Source organism: Schistocerca cancellata, chromosome 7 (assembly GCF_023864275.1).
Source record: "Schistocerca cancellata isolate TAMUIC-IGC-003103 chromosome 7, iqSchCanc2.1, whole genome shotgun sequence".
NCBI classification, from domain to species: Eukaryota; Metazoa; Arthropoda; class Insecta; order Orthoptera; family Acrididae; genus Schistocerca; species Schistocerca cancellata.
Window position 1 is genome coordinate 111,413,804 of NC_064632.1, and position 20,951 is coordinate 111,434,754.

At 45.7% G+C, this 20,951-nt stretch overlaps 1 protein-coding gene across 1 annotated transcript in view; it reads left to right on the forward strand.

The window, feature by feature from the left end:
- Positions 1-20,951, forward strand: part of LOC126092094 (centromere/kinetochore protein zw10 homolog) — a 229,570-nt gene that overhangs the window by 11,357 nt on the left and 197,262 nt on the right. Inside the window, exon 2 of the mRNA XM_049907517.1 lies at positions 3,453-3,646. Coding sequence (XP_049763474.1) covers positions 3,453-3,646 — 194 coding nt within the window. The remainder of the gene's footprint in view (positions 1-3,452; positions 3,647-20,951) is intronic.

Sequence of the window (20,951 nt, forward strand, 5' to 3'; positions counted from 1 at the left end):
GTGTCTATCGACCTGCCAGCGCTTTTGTTGGGTAAGTCTCATCATCTTTCTTTTTAAATATATTTTTCCCACGTGGAATGTTTCCCTCTATTATATATATATATATATATATATATATATATATATATATATATATATATATATATATATATATATAAACAGAGATGATGTGACTTACCAAATGAAAGTGCTGGCAGGTCGACAGACACACAAACGAACACAAACATACACACAAAATTCAAGCTTTCGCAACAAACTGTTGCCTCATCAGGAAAGAGGGAAGGAGAGGGAATGACGAAAGGATGTGGGTTTTAAGGGAGAGGTTAAGGAGTCATTCCAGTCCCGGGAGCGGAAAGACTTACCTTAGGGGGAAAAAAGGACGGGTATACACTCGCACACACACATATCCCTAAATAATGTCTGCTTGTGTCTGTGTATATGCGGATGGATATGTGTGTGTGTGTGCGAGTGTATACCTGTCCTCTTTTCCCCCGAAGGTAAGTCTTTCCGCTCTCGGGATTGGAATGACTCCTTATCCTCTCCCTTAAAACCCAAATCCTTTTGTCTTTCCCTCTCCTTCCCTCTTTCCTGACGAGGCAACCGTTGGTTGCGAAAGCTAGAATTTTGTGTGTATGTTTGTGTGTCTATCGACCTGCCAGCGCTTTTATTTGGTAAGTCTCATCATCTTTCTTTTTAGATATATTTTTCCCACGTGGAATGTTTCCCTCTATTATATATATATAGTGTGTGTGTGTCCTTTTGTTACAAAGGTTTGGTCAAAAGCTAGTGTGTAAGTGTCTTTTTGTGTGGCTGTCTGCAACTCAGTGTGTGTTCTTTATGGCGAATAGCAATCTATCTTTTCTTTATACTGTTGATATAGATATTGGTGTCAGTGCATTGAGAACGAGCTAAAAGTAAACAAAGCTCTAGGGCCCAGTGGAATTTGGATCCTATACATAATTTGTAGCTGAGTTTCCCTTCCTTTAAGCATAATATATCACAGATTCCCCGAACAAAAAACTGTACCCAGTTTCAACAAGAAACCAGAGATCATGACCATATACAAGAAGGGTAACAGAAGTGATCCACAAAATCACTACCCAGTATCTTTAACATCTTTTTGTTGTAGAATCTTATAATGAGCCAACCAGCTTGGATTCTGAAAACATCAGCCATGTGGAACCCAGCTTGTGCTTTTCTCACACAAAATCCTGAAAGCTATTGAGCAAGGCAGTCAAGTAGGTGCAGTATTTTTGACTTTCAAAATGTGTTTGACTCAGTACTCCACTATTGCTAATTAACAAAAGCCTGATCATACAGGCTAGCAAAATGAGAAATGTGATTGGATTGAGGATTTCTTGATGTAGAGGATACAGCATGCCATCTTTGAGTGTGTGTCATCAACAAATGCAGAAATAACTTCCGGCAAGTCTCAGGAGATTTTATTGGGACCTTTGCAATTAATGTTGTATATTAATGACCTAGCAACAACACTAATAGTAATTTCAGACTTTTTGTATGTGGTGCTGTTATCTATATTACTGCAATATCAGTGAGTCACAAATATCTGGGTGTAACAGTTTGTGGGGATGTGATGGAACGATTATGTAGACTCAGTCGTAGGTAAAGTTGCGAATAGACTTTGGTTCATTGGTAGGATACTGAGAAAATGCAGTCAGTACTGTGTGAACACCTCACAGTGATGAAGTAATGGGCCACCTACCTAAAAAATGTTTTTTTCCCCCTTAATTATTGTGATTGTGTGGACAGTCAGGATATTAAATTCTCTGAGTTTATTCTGGAGGATTGTTTTGTGGTCAGATATGCAATACATCCAACAATCGTCTTCTGAAGTGTTAACAAATACACATGCTGCATTGTTCCACATCATGATGCAGTGTGATAAGACAATGGACTAGACAATGGGCTTTGTTAATAATGTGTCTGTATTTACTGCCCTAGACACCTTCTTCATCAAGAAAATGCCAAGGCTTATTTTGGAACATACTTTCTGATACGGTCCTCTCACATCTAATGTTTATCGACTGTGAAACAGAATAATTTTGTTGTATAAACTATTCTTGGATTTTGTTGCCTTGCCAGTTCAGGGTAAAACATTGAGCTTTCGATGATTACCCACATTGTCCCTATCAGGAGCAACTGACTGTCAAAACTACTGCTGAGGTGGCCTTATGTAGCCCTTAGACTGCTTCTGATTGGTAATTACATAAAGCTGTCACAGATGGTGTCGCCGTCATTGCGACAAATATATCTGGTTGTCGCTGCACTGAGAGTTCACTTCCATGCACCAGTAAGATTATATTCACTGTCACTGTTGGAGATTTTCTCACACATTGTTATTTCTACAACCTCTCTAATTACAGCGTCTCATTATGTCGGATCTGGGACTTCCCCCCCCCCCCCCCCCCCCCCCCCCCCTCCAAACAGTATTTTATGTTTGTGAGGCTGTGCTCAGCAACTGCAGATATCTCCAGTTCTTGATTTTTAAATAAGTCGCCGATGTTCTGTACAGCAGTCAGAAACTGGGCGAATGAACTGACCTATGTAATTTCTTTTGATTTACAAGGCGTGTTATACATCCCAGGAATCCCGAGACCTAGACTATCCTTAACAGGATGTAGCATCTCCTTTATCTTCTTAGGGGATTGGAAAATAGACCTTATACCTCATCTTCCCAGGACTCTGCCTGTTTTGCTGGATGTGGCGCCGCAGAAAGGAAGGAATGTAAGTTGTGGTTGGTCACATGGATATTCAAGCATTTTCACATTTCCTTTCCTAGGAGAACGCTGACTTCATATCACATGACCCATAGCCATTGTTTTGGAACACATACTTTAGATAATTAATTTCGAAATCAAAGTGGTCCTTTATCAGAAACAGTTTTTGCTCTGTGTACCAGTGTATTTAAAGCTGCTCTCTTCTGGCACCACCAGCACAGATATAGATGTCATTTGCGACAGCTTTACATAATTTCAGACCAATCGGAAGCTGTCTGTGGGCTATATAAGGCCACCTCAGCAGCAGTTTTTGCATTCAGTTGCTCCTGACGAAGACGATGAAGGTAATCGTTAAAAACTCTAGGTTTTACGCTGAACTGACATGGCAAGAAGTCTGAGAATGTTTCATACAACAGTGCCATTGCAAAAGACTTAATTTCAAAGAATTTGTAATTCCCAGTTCTTTTGGAACTGAATCATCTACCTTAAGACGAATATTGCTTTATTTGTATGTAAATGTATGTGTGTAGTCTTATTTGCATATCTGTACATTGTTCTTGCTAAAATATATGAAGTGTAGCCTTCTTTAATAAATGTTTTACAGTGTAATAGGTGAGGAAAGCATGTAGTCTTGTGATTTATTTTGCATTAATTGAAAAATTACCATTGATATTTTGAAACTGCTATTTACTTACATTTTATTTCTGTTTACAGAGGAGGCAGAGATAAAAGACCTGAATATCAGTATTGATAATGTATCAATGAAAGTACAGGACCTGAAGACTGAAGTTAAGAAGGTCATAGAAGAAACATGTCACCTTCTCCCATCAGGAAATGAGCAACTTGTCAGTCAAGCTGAGAAACTGAAAACAAACATGAAAAATATTTATGAAAGGATTGAGAACCAGGTAAATTTGGTATGGAGTCATTGTGCTGATACCTTCACCACATCTTGACCACATGTCCCTGCTGCAGGGATGGACCTTTAACTTTCATTAGTTCAGTCTTCTTCATTCTGTTCTGTGCACCACCAACCTTTCAGTTCTGCAGTGGGATAAATTTAACCTGACATCTGTTAGTTGGTAGCTTTTCTTTTTGGTACTATGAGCGTAGTTTTGTTCCAGTCTTAGATCCTTCTAAAGAATCTTTTGAGGGAGAGGGTGCTTAAAACAACACTGTTCGTATAATTGAAGTCTTTATTCAAAAGTACCAGAGGCCCAAGCACAACTATTCCACTATTTAATGAGCTGAAGGACTCGTGTGGCTCTGCCAGGAGCGAGTCCTCCATTGCGTCCTTCAGTTGTCAAATGAGTTGAAATGCTTTCCTTTGAGATTTTTTTAGTGGACCACGTACATGGAAGTCACATGGCAAGTGTGGGCTCTAGACTGGATGCTTGAGCTGCTCCCACTTGGACTTGGCCATTACACTGTGTGTGATCTTGAAGACATGTGGACGCGCATTATCATGGAGCAGAATCACTCCCCCGTAGCCAGCGCAGGCTGTTTGCAGTTGATGGACTTGCGTAGGCAACGAAGTGCCTCACAGTGTATGTCGCTATTAATGGGTTGTACATGCTTCAGGATTTCTATGAGTGTCGGACCTCAGACAAAAACAACATTGAGCATTACCATGCCTGCTGAGGGCACAGATTTGAATTTTTTAGGGGGATGTGCTGATGCCTGCTTCCATTACATGCATGTCTCACTGTGGTACCCCAAAGCGGCATATTGAATTTCAACCGTTGTGGTTGTTACAACGTTTCATACCTTTTCATTTGAACGCACTATGTAATACAGGATTTTCTCACTGACTACTCCAGAAATTTCTTTTCCTACTCTTGATTGTCTCTAACTTCAGTTCTTCTGTTACTCTTTTGAATATTGCCTGATTTCTTATTTTTCTTTCAATTTACACCACATGCTTTCCTTCAGACTATATTCTAACTATTGCCTTTTGCTTCTTGCGGTGTCCACATTTCAGTGCCCTATGTGGCTACACTCAGCATCAAGCACTTAACTAGTCTTTATTTTTTATTTTATTTTTTTTTACTGCTTGTCTAAGATACATAATTTTGTTGGAAAGTTCTGTTAGAATGGCAAAAAAAAAAAAAAAGAAAATCTGCGGTATTTGAAGTAATCAGTTATTGAGTTAAGAGTATAAACATATATGTGCATGCCTATGCCTATGTCCCCTATGTCAGATCCCTTAATCGGGCAGGTAGGTTAGAAAATTTAAAAAGGGTAATGGATAGGTTAAAGTTAGATGTAGTGGGAATTAGTAAAGTTCGGTGGCAGGAGGAACAAGACTTCTGGTCAGGTGAATACAGAGTTATAAATACAAAATCAAATAGGGGTAATGCAGGAGTAGGTTTAATAATGAATAAAAAAAATAGGAGTGCGGGTAAGTTACTACAAACAGCATAGTGAACGCATTATTGTGGCCAAGATAGACATGAAGCACACGCCTACTACAGTAGTACAAGTTTATATGCCAACTAGCTCTGCAGATGATGATGAAATTGATAAAATGTATGATGAGATAAAAGAAATTATTCAGGTAGTGAAGGGAGATGAAAATTTAATAGTCATGGGTGACTGGAATTCGAGAGTAGGAAAAGGGAAAGAAGGAAACATAGTAGGTGAATATGGATTGGAGGTAAGAAATGAAAGAGGAAGCCGTCTAGTAGAATTTTGCACAGAGCATAAATTAATCATAGCTAACACTTGGTTCAAGAATCATGAAAGAAGGTTGTATACATGGAAGAACCCTGGAGATACTAAAAGGTATCAGAAGGATTATATAATGGTAAGACAGAGATTTAGGAACCAGGTTTGAAATTGTAAGACATTTCCGGGGGCAGATGTGGACTCTGGACTCTGACCACAATCTATTGGTTATGACCTGTAGATTAAAACTGAAGAAACTGCAAAAAGGTGGGAATTTAAGGAGATGGGACCTGGATAAACTCAAAAAACCAGAGGTTGTACAGAGTTTCAGGGAGAGCATAAGGGAACAATTGACAGGAATGGGGGAAAGAAATACAGTAGAAGAAGAATGGGTAGCTTTGAGGGATGAAGTAGTGAAGGCAGCAGAGGATGAAGTAGGTAAAAAGACGAGGACTAGTAGAAATCCTTGGTTAACAGAAGAAATATTGAATTTAATTGATGAAAGGAGAAAATATAAAAATCCAATAAATGAATCAGGCAAAACGGAATACAAAGTCTCAAAAATGAGATTGACAGGAATTGCAAAATGGCTAAGCAGGGTTGCTAGAGGACAAATGTAATGATATAGAGGCATATATTACTAGGGGGTAAGATAGATACTGCCTACAGGAAAATTGAAGAGACCTTTGGAGAAGAGAGAACCACTCTTACGAATATCAGAACTCAGATGGAAACTCAGTTCCAAGCAAAGAAGGGAAAGCACAAAGGTGGAAGGAGTATATAGAGGGTCTATACAAGGGCGATGTACTTGAGGAGAATGTTATGTAAATGAAAGAGGACGTAGATGAAGATGAAATGGGAGATATGATACTGCATGAAGAGTTTGACAGAGCACTGAAAGACCTAAGTTAAAACAAGGCCCTGGGAGTAGAGAACATTCCATCAGAACTACTGATAGCCTTGGGAGAGCCAGCCCTGACAAAACTTTACCATCCGGTGAGCGAGATGTATGAGACAGGTGAAATACCCTCAGACCTCAAGAAAAATATAATAATTCCAATCCCAAAGAAAGCAGCTGTTGACAGATGTGAAAATTACCAAACTATCATAGCTGCAAAATACTAACATGAATTCTTTACAGATGAATGGAAAAACTGGTAGAAGCCGATCTCAGGGAAGATCAGTTTGGATTCTGTAGAAATATGGGAACACGTGAGGCAATACTGACCCTATGACTTATCTTAAAAGACAAATTAAGGAAAGGGAAACCTACTTTTCTAGCATTTGTAGACTTAGAGAAAGCCTTTGAAAATGTTGACTGGAATACTCTCTTTCAAATTCTAAAGGTAGCAGGGGTAAAATACAGGGAGCGAAAGGCTATTTACATTTTGTACAGAAACCAGATGGCAGTTATAAGAGTCGAGGGGCATGAAAGGGAAGCAGTGGTTGGGAATGGAGTGAGACAGGGTTGCAGCCTCTCCCTGATGTTATTCAATCTGTACATTGAGCAAGCAGTAAAGGAAACAAAAGAAAAATTCGGAGTAGGTATTAAAATCCATGGAGAAGAAATAAAAACTTTGAGGTTCAACGATGACATTGTAATTCTGTCAGAGACAGCAAAGGATTTGGAAGAGCAGTTGAAGGGAATGGACAGTGTTTTGAAAGGAGGATCATGGAATGTAGTCGAATTAAGTCGGGTGATGCCGAGGGAATTAGATTAGGAAATGAGACACTTAAAGTAGTAAATGAGTTTTGCTATTTGGGGAGCAAAATAACTGATGATGGTCGAAGTAGAGAAGATATAAAATGTAGACTGGCAATGGTAAGGAATGCGTTTCTGAAGAAGAGGAATTTGTTAACATCGAGTATTGATTTAAGTGTCAGGAAGTCATTTCTGAAAGTATTTATATGGAGTGTAGCCATGTATGAAAGTGAAACATGGACAATAAATAGTTTGGACAAGAAGAGAATAGAAGCTTTCGAAATGTGGTGCTACAGAAGAATGCTGAAGATTAGATGGGTAGATCATGTAACTAATGAGGAGATATTGAATAGAATAGGGGAGAAGAGGAGTTTGTGGCACAACTTGACAAGAAGAAGGGAGCGGTTGGTAGGGCATGTTCTGAGGCATCAAGGGATCACAAATTTAGCATTGGAAGGCAGCGTGGAGGGTAAAAATCATAGAGGGAGACCAAGAGATGAATACATTAAGCAGATTCAGAAGGATGTAGGTTGCAGTAAGTACTGGGAGATGAAGAAGCTTGCACAGGATAGAGTAGCATGGAGAGCTGCATCAAACCTGTCTCAGGACTGAAGACCACAACAACAACATTATGTCCCTATATGATGCTGGTTGGTCGTACAAGGCCTACTCTCAAGATCCTCCCCCCCCCCCCCCCCCCAAAGTGGTGGTCTTTCACTCCCCCCACCCCCAACATGCACCCTATACCATCCCCATACCACATCTTACCTCTCTCTCCTCCCTGTGCAGTTCCCACTCTCACTATCTTGCCACAGTAATCCACCCATGTAGCTCCTCCTACTCCAATCTTGTCACAGGCTTATCCTACACATAAGAGGCTGGGACATCTGTCTAATTAGCCATGTCATACACCATCTCTGCTGCAAGCAATGCACAGCTTATCACATTTGAATGATTACCAACCAGCTGTTGACAAGGACAGGCCACTGCCTAACTGTTGCCAAGAATAAAGTTGACCATCTGGCGGCTCAACATGCAGCTGACCCCAGTGCTCAATTTCAATGGTTGTTTCACAACTTGGGCCATCTGGATCTTTTCCTCTGTCCACAACTTGTCTGTGCTCCCTGCCGCCTTTGGATAAGCAGCTGCAGCAGCAAGTCGTATACTCCTAGCTCACTCATTTGTTACATAGTTTAATTCTTAATTTCTTTGCGTGTTTTTGGTATTTGCATTGTTTAATTCATAAATTTCGGGCGTATTATAGTATTTGAGAGTTGTAGCATCGCGTTTTAGTACCTGAATAGTGTAAATTCGCATAGTCGTCTGTCTTCTGTTTTTGTTTTGAACGGCCAGTGTCGGTTGGTCACAGTCAGAGTGCTCCCTGCCGCCATTGGATAAGCAGCTACAGCAGCAAGTCGTATACTCCTAGCTCACTCATTGTTACATAGTTTAATTCTTAATTTCTTTGCATGTTTTTGGTACTTGCATTGTTTAATTCATAAATTTCGGGCGTATTATAGTATTTGAGAGTTGTAGCATCGCGTTTTAGTACCTGAATAGTGTAAAATCGCGTAGTCTCCTTCCGCCGCCGAGCAGTGTGTCAGCAGTGCACAAGTGGCAGCATTACGGCATTTACTAGGCAATCTTGTATTTTAATAACCGTTTAAATTTTGTGTCAATTTGTTTGCACTCTCTGTAGATTAGTTCAGATGTTCTTTGCACAACCGTTTTTAGCATGGATAGGGACTGCAACTGCTGTGTTCGGATGCAGGCTGAGTTGGCATCCCTTCGCTCCCAGCTTCAGGCAGTGTTGGCTTCGGTCACACAGCTTGAGGCTGTTGCCAATGGGCATCACTGTGGGGGTCTGGATGGGGGTTTGTCGGGGACGGCCAGCTCGTCCCTCACATCCCCCGATCGGACTACAACTGTGGTTTCCCGGGATACTGCCCGCATTGAGGCTGATCCCTCACCTGTGGTAGAGTGGGAGGTCGTCTCGAGGTGTGGCAGGGGGCAAAAGACATTCTGGAGGGCTGAACGGAAGGCCTCTCCAGTTTTTCTGACGAACCGGTATCAGGCTCTGTCTCAGGCTGATACTGATCTTCGGCCTGACATGGCTGCTTGTCCTGTTCCAGAGGTTGCCCCTCAGTCTGCAAGATCCGGGCGGTCGCAGAGGGTGGACTTATTGGTAGTTGGGAGCTCCAACGTCAGGCGCGTAATGGGGCCCCTTAGGGATATGGCAGCAAGGGAGGGGAGGAAAACCAAAGTGCACTCCGTGTGCATACCGGGGGGAGTCATTCCAGATGTGAAAAGGGTTCTTCCGGATGCCATGAAGGGTACAGGGTGCACCCATCTGCAGGTGGTCACTCATGTCGGCACCAATGATGTGTGTCGCTATGGATTGGAGGAAATCCTCTCTGGCTTCCGGCGGCGATATGATTTGGTGAAGACTGCCAGTCTCGCTAGCGGGATGAAAGCAGAGCTTACCATCTGCAGCATTGTCGACAGGACTGACTGTGGACCTTTGGTACAGAGCCGAGTGGAGGGTCTGAATCAGAGGCTGAGACGGTTCTGCGACCGTGTGGGCTGCAGATTCCCCGACTTGCGCCATAGGGTGGTGGGGTTTCGGGTTCCGCTGGATAGGTCAGGAGTCCACTACACGCAACAAGCGGCTACACGGGTAGCAGGGGTTGTGTGGCGTGGGCTGGGCGGTTTTTTAGGTTAGATGGCCTCGGGCAAGTACAGAAAGGGCAACAGCCTCAACGGGTGCGGGGCAAAGTCAGGACATGCGGGGACCAAGCAGCAATCGGTATTGTAATTGTAAACTGTCGAAGCTGCGTTGGTAAAGTACCGGAACTTCAAGCGCTGATAGAAATCGTTATAGGTACAGAAAGCTGGCTGAAGCCAGAGATAAATTCTGCCGAAATTTTTACAAAGGTACAGACGGTGTTTAGAGAGGATAGATTGCATGCAACCGGTGGTGGAGTGTTCGTCGCTGTTAGTAGTAGTTTATCCTGTAGTGAAGTAGAAGTGGATAGTTCCTGTGAATTATTATGGGTGGAGGTTACACTCAACAACCGAGCTAGGTTAATAATTAGCTCCTTTTACCAACCCCCGGACTCAGCAGCATTAGTGGCAGAACAACTGAGAGAAAATTTGGAATACATTTCACATAAATTTTCTCAGCATGTTATAGTCTTAGGTGGAGATTTCAATTTACTAGATATAGACTGGGACACTCAGATGTTTAGGACGGGTGGTAGGGACAGAGCATCGAGTGACATTATACTGAGTGCACTATCCGAAAATTACCTTGAGCAATTAAACAGAGAGCCGACTTGTGGAGATAACATCTTGGACCTACTGATAACAAACAGACCCGAACTTTTCGACTCTGTAAGTGCAGAACAGGGAATCAGTGATCATAAGGCAGTTGCAGCATCCCTGAATATGGAAGTTAATAGGAATATAAAAAAAGGGAGGAAGGTTTATCTGTTTAGCAAGAGTAATAGAAGGCAGATTTCAGACTACCTAACAGATCAAAACGAAAATTTCTGTTCCGACACTGACAATGTTGAGTGTTTATGGAAAAAGTTCAAGGCAATCGTAAAATGCGTTTTAGACAGGTGCGTGCCGAGTAAAACTGTGAGGGACGGGAAAAACCCACCGTGGTACAACAACAAAGTTAGGATACTACTGCGAAAGCAAAGAGAGCTTCACTCCAAGTTTAAACGCAGCCAAAACCTCTCAGACAAACGGAAGCTAAACGATGTCAAAGTTAGCGTAAGGAGGGCTATGCGTGAAGCGTTCGGTGAATTCGAAAGTAAAATACTAGGTACCGACTTGACAGAAAATCCTAGGAAGTTCTGGTCTTACGTTAAATCAGTAAGTGGCTCGAAACAGCATGTCCAGACACTCCGGGATGATGATGGCATTGAAACAGAGGATGACAAGCGTAAAGCTGAAATACTAAACACCTTTTTCCAAAGCTGTTTCACAGAGGAAGACCGCACTGCAGTTCCTTCTCTAAATCCTCGCACAAACGAAAAAATGGCTGACATCGAAGTAAGTGTCCAAGGAATAGAAAAGCAACTGGAATCACTCAACAGAGGAAGGTCCACTGGACCTGACGGGATACCAATTCGATTCTACACAGAGTACGCGAAAGAACTTGCCCCTCTTCTAACAGCCGTGTACCGCAAGTCTCTAGAGGAACGGAAGGTTCCAAATGATTGGAAAAGAGCACAGGTAGTCCCAGTCTTCAAGAAGGGTCGTCGAGCAGATGCGCAAAACTATAGACCTATATCTCTGACGTCGATCTGTTGTAGAATTTTAGAACATGTTTTTTGCTCGAGTATCATGTCGTTTTTGGAAACCCAGAATCTACTATATAGGAATCAACATGGATTCCGGAAACAGCGATCGTGTGAGACCCAACTTGCTTTATTTGTTCATGAGACCCAGAAAATATTAGATACAGGCTCCCAGGTAGATGCTATTTTTCTTGACTTCCGGAAGGCGTTCGATACAGTTCCGCACTGTCGCCTGATAAACAAAGTAAGAGCCTACGGAATATCAGACCAGCTGTGTGGCTGGATTGAAGAGTCTTTAGCAAACAGAACACAGCATGTTGTTATCAACGGAGAGACGTCTACAGACGTTAAAGTAACCTCTGGCGTGCCACAGGGGAGTGTTATGGGACCATTGCTTTTCACAATATATATAAATGGCCTAGTAGATAGTGTCGGAAGTTCCATGCAGCTTTTTGCGGATGATGCTGTAGTATACAGAGAAGTTGCAGCATTAGAAAATTGTAGTGAAATGCTGGAAGATCTGCAGCGGATAGGCACTTGGTGCAGGGAGTGGCGACTGACCTTTAACATAGACAAATGTAATGTATTGCGAATACATAGAAAGAAGGATCCTTTATTGTATGATTGCGGAACAAACACTGGTAGCAGTTACTTCTGTAAAATATCTGGGAGTATGCGTGCGGAACGATTTGAAGTGGAATGATCATATAAAATTAATTGTTGGTAAGGCGGGTACCAGGTTGAGATTCATTGGGAGAGTCCTTAGAAAATGTAGTCCATCAACAAAGGAGGTGGCTTACAAAACACTCGTTCGACCTATACTTGAGTATTGCTCATCAATGTGGGATCCGTACCAGATCGGGTTGACGGAGGAGATAGAGAAGATAGAGAAGATCCAAAGAAGAGCGGCGCGTTTCGTCACAGGGTTATTTGGTAACCGTGATAGCGTTACGGAGATGTTTAACAAACTCAAGTGGCAGACTCTGCAAGAGAGGCTCTCTGCATCGCTGTGTAGCTTGCTCGCCAGGTTTCGAGAGGGTGCGTTTCTGGATGAGGTATCGAATATATTGCTTCCCCATACTTATACCTCCCGAGGAGATCACGAATGTAAAATTAGAGAGATTAGAGTGCGCACGGAGGCTTTCAGACAGTCGTTCTTCCCGCGAACCATACGCGACTGGAACAGGAAAGGGAGGTAATGACAGTGGCACGTAAAGTGCCCTCCGCCACACACCGTTGGGTGGCTTGCAGAGTATAAATGTAGATGTAGATGTAGAACTATCAGATGGGAGTTATCCTTGCAAAAATCCTTTGCTACTGTAACCACATGCTCTCAGTCTCTGCTAACCTCCCTCCCCCCACCCCCCTGTGGTTCTGGGGGTTAGAATAGGATCGAGGTATTTCTGCCTGTCATAGGTGGTGACTGAAAGGAGTCTCTCACGTTTCAGCCTTCATGTGATGGTCCCGTGTCAGGTTTGGCCTCCATCTTTCTAAATTTTTCTGAAGAGCGAGCCAATTGGGGAAGGGCGCCTTACATGGTGCATCATGTCCATTTGCATTGAGAGTTTTAGCCCACTTTCTCATCATCGCATTGCAGTCCTGCTTATTCTCCAGCTCTTTGGTGAGGACACCTTCCTGGATGTGTTTTCCACTGTGCACTATGCAATGCCGCTTTGTGCGCCGACAATGACCATGGACTTCTTAGCATCTCATATCCAGCATGGTAGCCAGTCCGTTGTGGTGGGACCACCATGTACCCTGTTGGTTGTAGTCCCCTGACAACACAGGATCGCTCTGCTGATGCCTGCACCATTAACTCCCCACATATGCCATGGGGTATATCCTGCCAGGTGGCCCTTGCTGAGGCTGGGTGGCACCCATGGGGAGGACCCCTGGTGGGAGTGGGAAGGCATCAGGGCAGATGACACGCCATGAAGCGTAGTACGTCATCTCTTGCTGGTGGTCTGCCACCAGCATTTTCTAAGCAGGCAAAGTCTAATTTGAATGCTAAGAAATATAACCCCAATTCGTTCCCCTCCCTGGACACAATGAGAGGAATGCCAGGCTAAGGATGGCAGTGAAGCTTATTCGCCCCAGTACCTCGTATGTACGAGAGTTAATGGGGAATCTTTCATGCCCATGAAGCCTCAGTTTTTTGTGGAGCATATGGAGGTCAAGTTTGGGGAGGTGGAGGGCTTATCAATAATGCAGTCTGGGTCAGTCTTGATAAAAACAGCATCCTCTGCCCAGTCACAGGCATTACTCTCTTGTGACAAGTTTGGGGATGTTTCTGTTACCATCACATCCCATTAGTGCTTCAATATGGCTCAGGGTATTATATTCCACAGGGACGTTCTTTTACAGTCTGACAACGAGCTGTGTGTCAATTTAGAGTGGCGAGGTGTTTTATTTTGCCCAGTGCATCCATCAGGGTCCAAGGGATAATCAGGCTGCGACCAGTGCCTTCATCTTGGCCTTGGAGGGTGGCACATTGCCCGAAAAGGTCAAGGTGGTGGTCTACCACTGTGACATCAAGCCATATATCCCTCCCCTGGTGCAGTGCCTTAAGTGCTGGAAGTTCAGCCATATGTCTTCCCGCTGTACTTCTAGTGTCACATGTTGAGATCTTGGACGTCCTGCTAGTAAGGTGTCTCTTGGGTCACTGCCTTTCCAGGTTTCTGCTAGTGGGAAAGATGACACCCACCAGTGGCTGAAGAGCTCAAAAGCAGCTGGTTGCAGGGCTTGGTGCTCATCCTCAGTCCCAGAGACTGAATCAGTGAAGTCCTCCCAGCCAGGGAAACCCAAGGAGCAGCAAGAGAAATCCAAAAAGAAGGTCCCCAAGACCAAGGGAATTGCGGTGGCACCCACGTCACTGCTACCTACAAACTCTGCATCTGCTGATGAAGTGGAGATTCTGTTGTCTGCTGAGCACCTAGATGTCGCTGGACCCTCACACACAGTGGATATAGACTGCTCAGGCAAAAAGTTGGAGGCAGCAGGTGACCCTGAGGCATAAACAGCCTCATTGAATGCTCCATGCCTTCTCAGTCTTATGATGGTGTTATCCTCCAGTGGATTTGCGGTGGCTTTTTCCACCACCTGCCTGAGCCACAGCAACTGTTAAGCTTCACATGTGCTTTCTGCATTGCCCACCAGGAAACCTGGTTCCCAGCAATGTGGATGCCTGGCCCTCCGCGGCTATAAGGGATACTACAGGAACTGCAGTGACTATAATCGAGTGTCAGGTGGAGTTTGCGTTTATGTCCTAAACTCAGTCTGTAGTGAACCTGTGCCCCTTCAAACCCCTCTTGAAGCAGTGGTTGTCAGAATAAGGATGACGCAGGAAATAACTGTCTGCAGTGTATATCTTTCTCCAGATTGTGCAGTATCCCTGAATGTATTAACTGCACTGATTGATCAACTCCCAAACCTTTCTTACTTTTGGGAGATTTTAATGCCCATAACACCTTGTGGGGTGGCACTGTGCTTACTGGCTGAGGCAGAGATGTCGAAACTTTACTGTCTGTTCGACCTCTGCCTCTTAAATACTGGGACCACCACACATTTCAGTGTGGCTCATGGCAGTTACTTGGCTATTGGTTTATCAATTTGCAGCCGAGGAGTTCTATCATCTATCCACTGGAGAGCACATGACGATCTGTGTGGTAGTGGCCACTTTCCTATCTTCCTGTCGCTGCCCCGGTGTCAGGCCCACGGACGCCTGCCCAGATGGGGTTTAAACAAGGCAGACTGGGAAACTTTCACCTCTGCTGTCACTGTTGAATCTCCCCGACACGGTAACATCAATGTGATGGTTGAGCAGGTGACTACAACAATCGTTTCTGTGGCAGAAAACACGATCCCTCACTCTTTAGTATGCCCCCGGCGAAGGCAGTCCCTTGGTGGTTGTTGGAAGTTGCTGAAGCAATTAAGGAGCATTGGCGAGCGCTACAGCGGCATAAGAGGCACCCTTCCCTGGAACACCTCATAGCCTTTAAACAACTCCATGCCCGCATTCACCAACTTATCAAATGACAGAAGCAGGAGTGTTGGGAGAGATAGGTCTCGACCATTGGGTGCCATACATCACCTTCCCAAGTCTGGAGAAAGATCAAACGTGTTTTCAGGTACCAGACCCTAACAGGTTTTCCTGGTGTTAACATAAATGGTGTGTTATCTACCGGCGCAAATGCGATTGCCGAGAACTTTTGCTGGGCACTATGCTGAAGCCTCTGCATTGGAGAATTACCCCCCAGCCTTTCTCACTCTCAAATGGCGGCTGGAAGGGAATGTCTGTTCACTACACACCACAGTGAATCCTTTAACACCCCATTTACAGAGTGGGGACTTCTCATTGTCCTTGCACATTGCCCCGACACAGCTCCTGGGTCAGATCATATCCACAGTCAGATGATTAAACATCTCTCATCTGACTACAAGCGATATCTCCTCATCATCTTCAACTGGATCTGGTGCAGTGGCGTCTTTCCATCGCAATGGCGGGAGAGCACCATCATTCCGGTGCTCAAACCCTGTAAAAACCTGCTTGATGTGGATAGCTATCAGCCTCACCAATGTTCTTTGTAAGCTGCTGGAATGGATGGTGTGTCGGCTGTTGGGTTGGACTCTGGAGTCACGTGGCCTACTGGCTCCATGTCAGGGCGGCTTCCACTAGGGTCACTCTATCACAGATAATCTTGTATCCCTCACGTCTGCCATCCGCACAGCCTTTTCCAGATGCCAAACTGGTTGCCGTCTTTTTTGATCTACGAAAAGCGTATGACACGACCTGGTGTCATCATATCCTTGTCACGCTATACGAGTCCCCCCAGGGGGTCCACAACTCTTTTGTGGATACGTGCGTAGCGAGCACGGGACCCTGAGCTAATGTGGCCCTCCTTCCTTTCCGGGCTGCATACCTCCCCTTTCCGCATCCTTCGCCTCTCCTCCCCTCACCTCTGGCTCTTTCCTTCCCCTTCTCCCCGTCTGGGAGTATGGTTTGTGCCTACGTCCGGAGATGGATGCTCGAAAATGTAACGCATACGTCGCCTTCTTTGCTTATATGTCTTCTTCCTTCCTTTTTCCTTCTCTTTTGCTTACCTCTTCTCTTTACCCTTTTCTCCGCTGCGGCGTTTGAGACCCCTCTTCTTTCCTTTCCCTTTCTCTTTCTTCCTCCCTGTGCGTGTCTGAAGGCCGACCCACGCATTTTTGTGCGTAGCCAGTGACGGGGTAACGCGTAATTCCCCGCCCCGGGTAGACAGGTAGGACACGTACGTACCCCCTGGTAACGGCCAGGCCCAGGGAGGGGTGATTACCCGAGCTGATACCTTCCAAAAGTGCCGATTGGTCCCTCTGTCCGTTTGTCGGGAGGTGTAACCTGAGGTGTGAACAATCACCTAAGGCGGGAGTGCCCTCAGAGAGGGCCCCCACAAGGGAGGAGCGCGCCATCGGAGACGCCGGTAATCATGGGGGATTCTTCCGCAATGGTTTCCTCACCTTCCACTATGTCTGCTCACAAGCGTAAGTATACTGAGTCTCAGCCACAGACGGTTCTTCCATCGTTACCACAGTTCCTTGTTGTTTCTCGGTCTGACGAAGGTCACGACTTCTCCATGTTCAACCCTTTCATTATTCAGAAAGGTGTCGACGCAATTGCAGGTCCTGTAAAGTCTTGTTCCAGATTACGGAATGGCACCTTGTTGTTAGAAACAGTCAGTGCCCTCCAGGCACAAAAATTGCTGCGTACTTCACTGCTCACACCTTCCCTGTCCGGGTTGAAGCGCACCGCACTTTAAATTCCTCGCGTGGAGTCGTTTATACACGCTACCTCGATGGATTGTCTGACGAAGAAATTCAGCACTACCTGTCTGACCAGGGCGTAACGGCTGTTCATAGAGTTATGAAAAGGGTTGACATGAACATCATTCCAACCCGCACTGTCTTCTTGACATTTGACAAAGTTCAACTCCCATTGAAAATCAAAGCAGGCTATGAGAGAATTTCCGTTCACCCTTACGTCCCAAACCCTATGCGTTGTTATCGGTGTCAGCGGTTCAACCACACCAGCCAGTCCTGTTCCAATCCGGCCAAATGTGTTACGTGTGGCAAGGATGCCCATGAGGGTGCTTGTCCACCTCCATCCCCTCGTCCGCCGCTCGTGGTCTCGCGGTAGCGTTCTCGCTTCCCGAGCACGGGGTCCCGGGTTCGATTCCCGGCGGGGTCGGGGATTTTCACCTGCCTCGAGATGACTGGGTGTTTGTGTTGTCCTCATCATTTCATCATCATCCAGGAAAGTGGCGAAATTGGATTGAGCAAAGATTGGATAATTGTACGGGCGCTGATAACCACGCAGTTGAGCGCCCCACAAACCAAAACATCATCATCACACCTCAATCCCCTCGCTGCATCAACTGTATGGGTGACCACGCTGCTTTCTCTCGAGATTGCCCCGTTTTTAAGGACAAAAAGCTCATCCAGGAAATCAGAGTGAAGGAAAAGGTGTCGACCTTTGCTGCTCGAAAATTATTCGCCAGTCGACAGCCCACCGTGCCTCAGACAGGAAAATACAGCACTGTCCTTGCTTCTCCTCGGCCAACAAAGGAGGCGGCCACGCAGACTTGCGACCTCACCTTTAGTGCCACGGTCGTCAGATCGGCCAGCGCAAAGATCGCCCGTTCAACCTCACCACTTTCGCCTGCCCACTCTATGGCTCACCCTTCATCGGGTTCTGCTAAATCTCGAGCCCAAAAGTCAGACACCAAGACTTCGAAAAAAGAACATACTCGTGAAGATTTTTTACGTACCCCAACTTCACAACCATCGGTTCCTCCTTCATCTAAACATCATAATTCCAAGAAGGCTACACAGAAACCCAGTTCATCTCCTTCTCCGCCAAGGTGTGCCCCATCTACAGCACCACCTGGCGGAAATCGCCCTCGGCCGTCTTCTGTGTCGCCGAGGCGCACTGCTGGCGGCCGATCAACCGGCCGATTGCTGGTGGCAGGAGCTGCTCCTGAACAACCTATGGATCAGGATCTTCTGCCTTCGGCTGAATGCCATTCCATGCTGTCGGTCGCAAGCTCTGAGCAGTCGTTGAGTTGACAGCAACCTTGGTCACACTCCTCCATTTTCTGTTCACCCTATGTCCATTATCCACTGGAATATCCGCGGCATTCGAGCCAATCGGGATGAATTGTCGATCCTCTTACGATCCTACTCGCCGGTCATCTTCTGTCTTCAGGAAACAAAGCTGCGTCCCCATGACCGCTTTGTTCTCCCTCATTTTCAGTCCGTCCGATATGATCTTCCCTCTGTTGAAGGCACTCCAGCCCATGGAGGACTCATGATTCTTCTCCATGATACTTTCCATTATCACCCAATCCCCTTAAACACCTCCTTCCAAGCTGTCGCCGTCCGTCTTTCCCTTTCTGGATACACGTTCTCTCTTTGTACTGTATAATTCCATCGTCCACACCAATGGCGCGAGCTGATCTCCTTCATCTTCTTGGTCAGCTTCCACCCCCGTATTTGCTGGTTGGGGACTTCAATGCCCACCACCCGCTTTGGGGCTCTCCACATCCTTGTCCACATGGCTCACTATTGCTAGACATCTTCCACCAAGTGGATCTAGTTTGCCTCAACACTGGGGTCCCTACATTTTTGTCTGCCTCCACGACAAATTTATCTCATTTGGACCTTGCGGTCGGTAGTGTTCCGCTAGCTCGGCGCTTCGAATGGTTCGCCCTTGATGACACACATTCGAGTGACCACTTTCCATGTGTCCTTAGACTGCAGCCTCGACTGCCATGTATGCGCCCGCGACGCTGGAAGTTTGCCCAAGCCGATTGGACACTTTTTTCGTCTCTAGCGACATTCAATGACTGTCACTCTCCCAGTGTCGATGATGAGGTCACACATATTACCGACGTTATTCGTATAGCTACGGAACATTCAATACCACGCACCTCCGAATTGCCCCGGCGCCCCTCAGTTCCTTGGTGGAACGAGGCATGCCGTGACGCAATACGTGAGCGGCGACGTGCTCTTCGCGTCTTCCGCCACCATCCTACTTTGGCCAACTGTATCCGCTATAAGCAGTTCCGTGCCCGATGTCGTCGTGTCATCCGCGATAGCAAGAAGGCAAGCTGGAAATTCTTTATTAGCTCATTTAACACTTTTACTCCCTCCTCGGAAGTTTGGAGTCGGCTTCGACGGTTCTCAGGCGCGCCTAGTTTCTCCCCGGTCTCTGGGCTCACTGTCGCGCATGATACATTAGTGGACCCCGTCGCAATTTCTAACTCATTGGGTCAGCACTTTGCTGAGATTTCGAGCTCTTCCAATTACCCACCAGCATTTCTCCCGAAGAAATGTGCAGCGGAAGCGTGACCTCTTGCTTTCTCCTCTCCAAATCGCGAAAGCTACAATACTGTTTTCTCCATGCGGGAACTCCAACATGCACTCTCTTCTTCTCGCTCCTCCGCCCCAGGACCGGATGGTATCCACGTCCAAATGTTGCTGCATTTATCAACCCATAGTCTGCATTACCTCCTTTGCCTTTATAATCAAATTTGGACCGACAGTACTTTTCCCCGACGATGGCGGGAAGCTGTCGTCGTTCCTATTCCGAAACCTGGAAAGGACAAACATCTCCCCTCTAGCTATCGCCCCATTTCTCTCACGAGTAGTGTCTGTAAGGTTTTTGAGCGTATGGTGAATTACCGTTTAGCTTGGTGGCTGGAATTCCGCAGTCTTTTAACACCTGCCCAATGCGGATTCCGAAAGCATCGTTCTGCAGTTGACCATCTTGTTGCTCTCTCCACTTATATCATGAACAATTTTCTCCGGAAACGCCAAACGGTAGCAATATTTTTTGATCTGGAGAGAGCATACGATACCTGTTGGAGGACAGGCATCCTCCGCACACTGTTCTCTTGGGGCTTTCGAGGTCGGCTGCCCCTTTTTCTTCGCGAATTTATGGCAGAGCGCACATTTAGGGTGCGGGTGAACACTACTCTCTCCCGTACTTTCTCCCAAGAAAACGGGGTACCCCAGGGCTCGTGCTGAGTGTTGTACTGTTTGCCATTGCCATAAATCCAGTTATGGATTGTCTCCTTCCTGATGTCTCGGGCTCCCTCTTTGTGGACGATTTTGCGATCTACTACAGCTGTCAACGGACCAGCCTTCTTGAACGACATCTTCAAGGATGTCTCGATCGCCTCCACTCTTGGAACATCGAAACCGGCTTCCGTTTTTCTCCCAGTAAGACCGTTTGTGTTAATTTTTGGCGATGTAAGGAGTTTCTTCCACCCTCCTTACATCTAGGACCTGTCAACCTTCCGATTTCAGACGTCACTAAATTCTTGGGTCTTATGTTTGACAGAAAACTATGCTGGTCCTCCCACATTTCGTATCTTTCGGCTCGCTGTCTGCGACCCCTCAACACCCTCTGTGTCCTGAATGGTACCTCCTGGGGAGCGGACCGAGTGGTCCTTCTCTGCCTCTATCGCGCCTTAGTGCGCTCGAAATTGGACTATG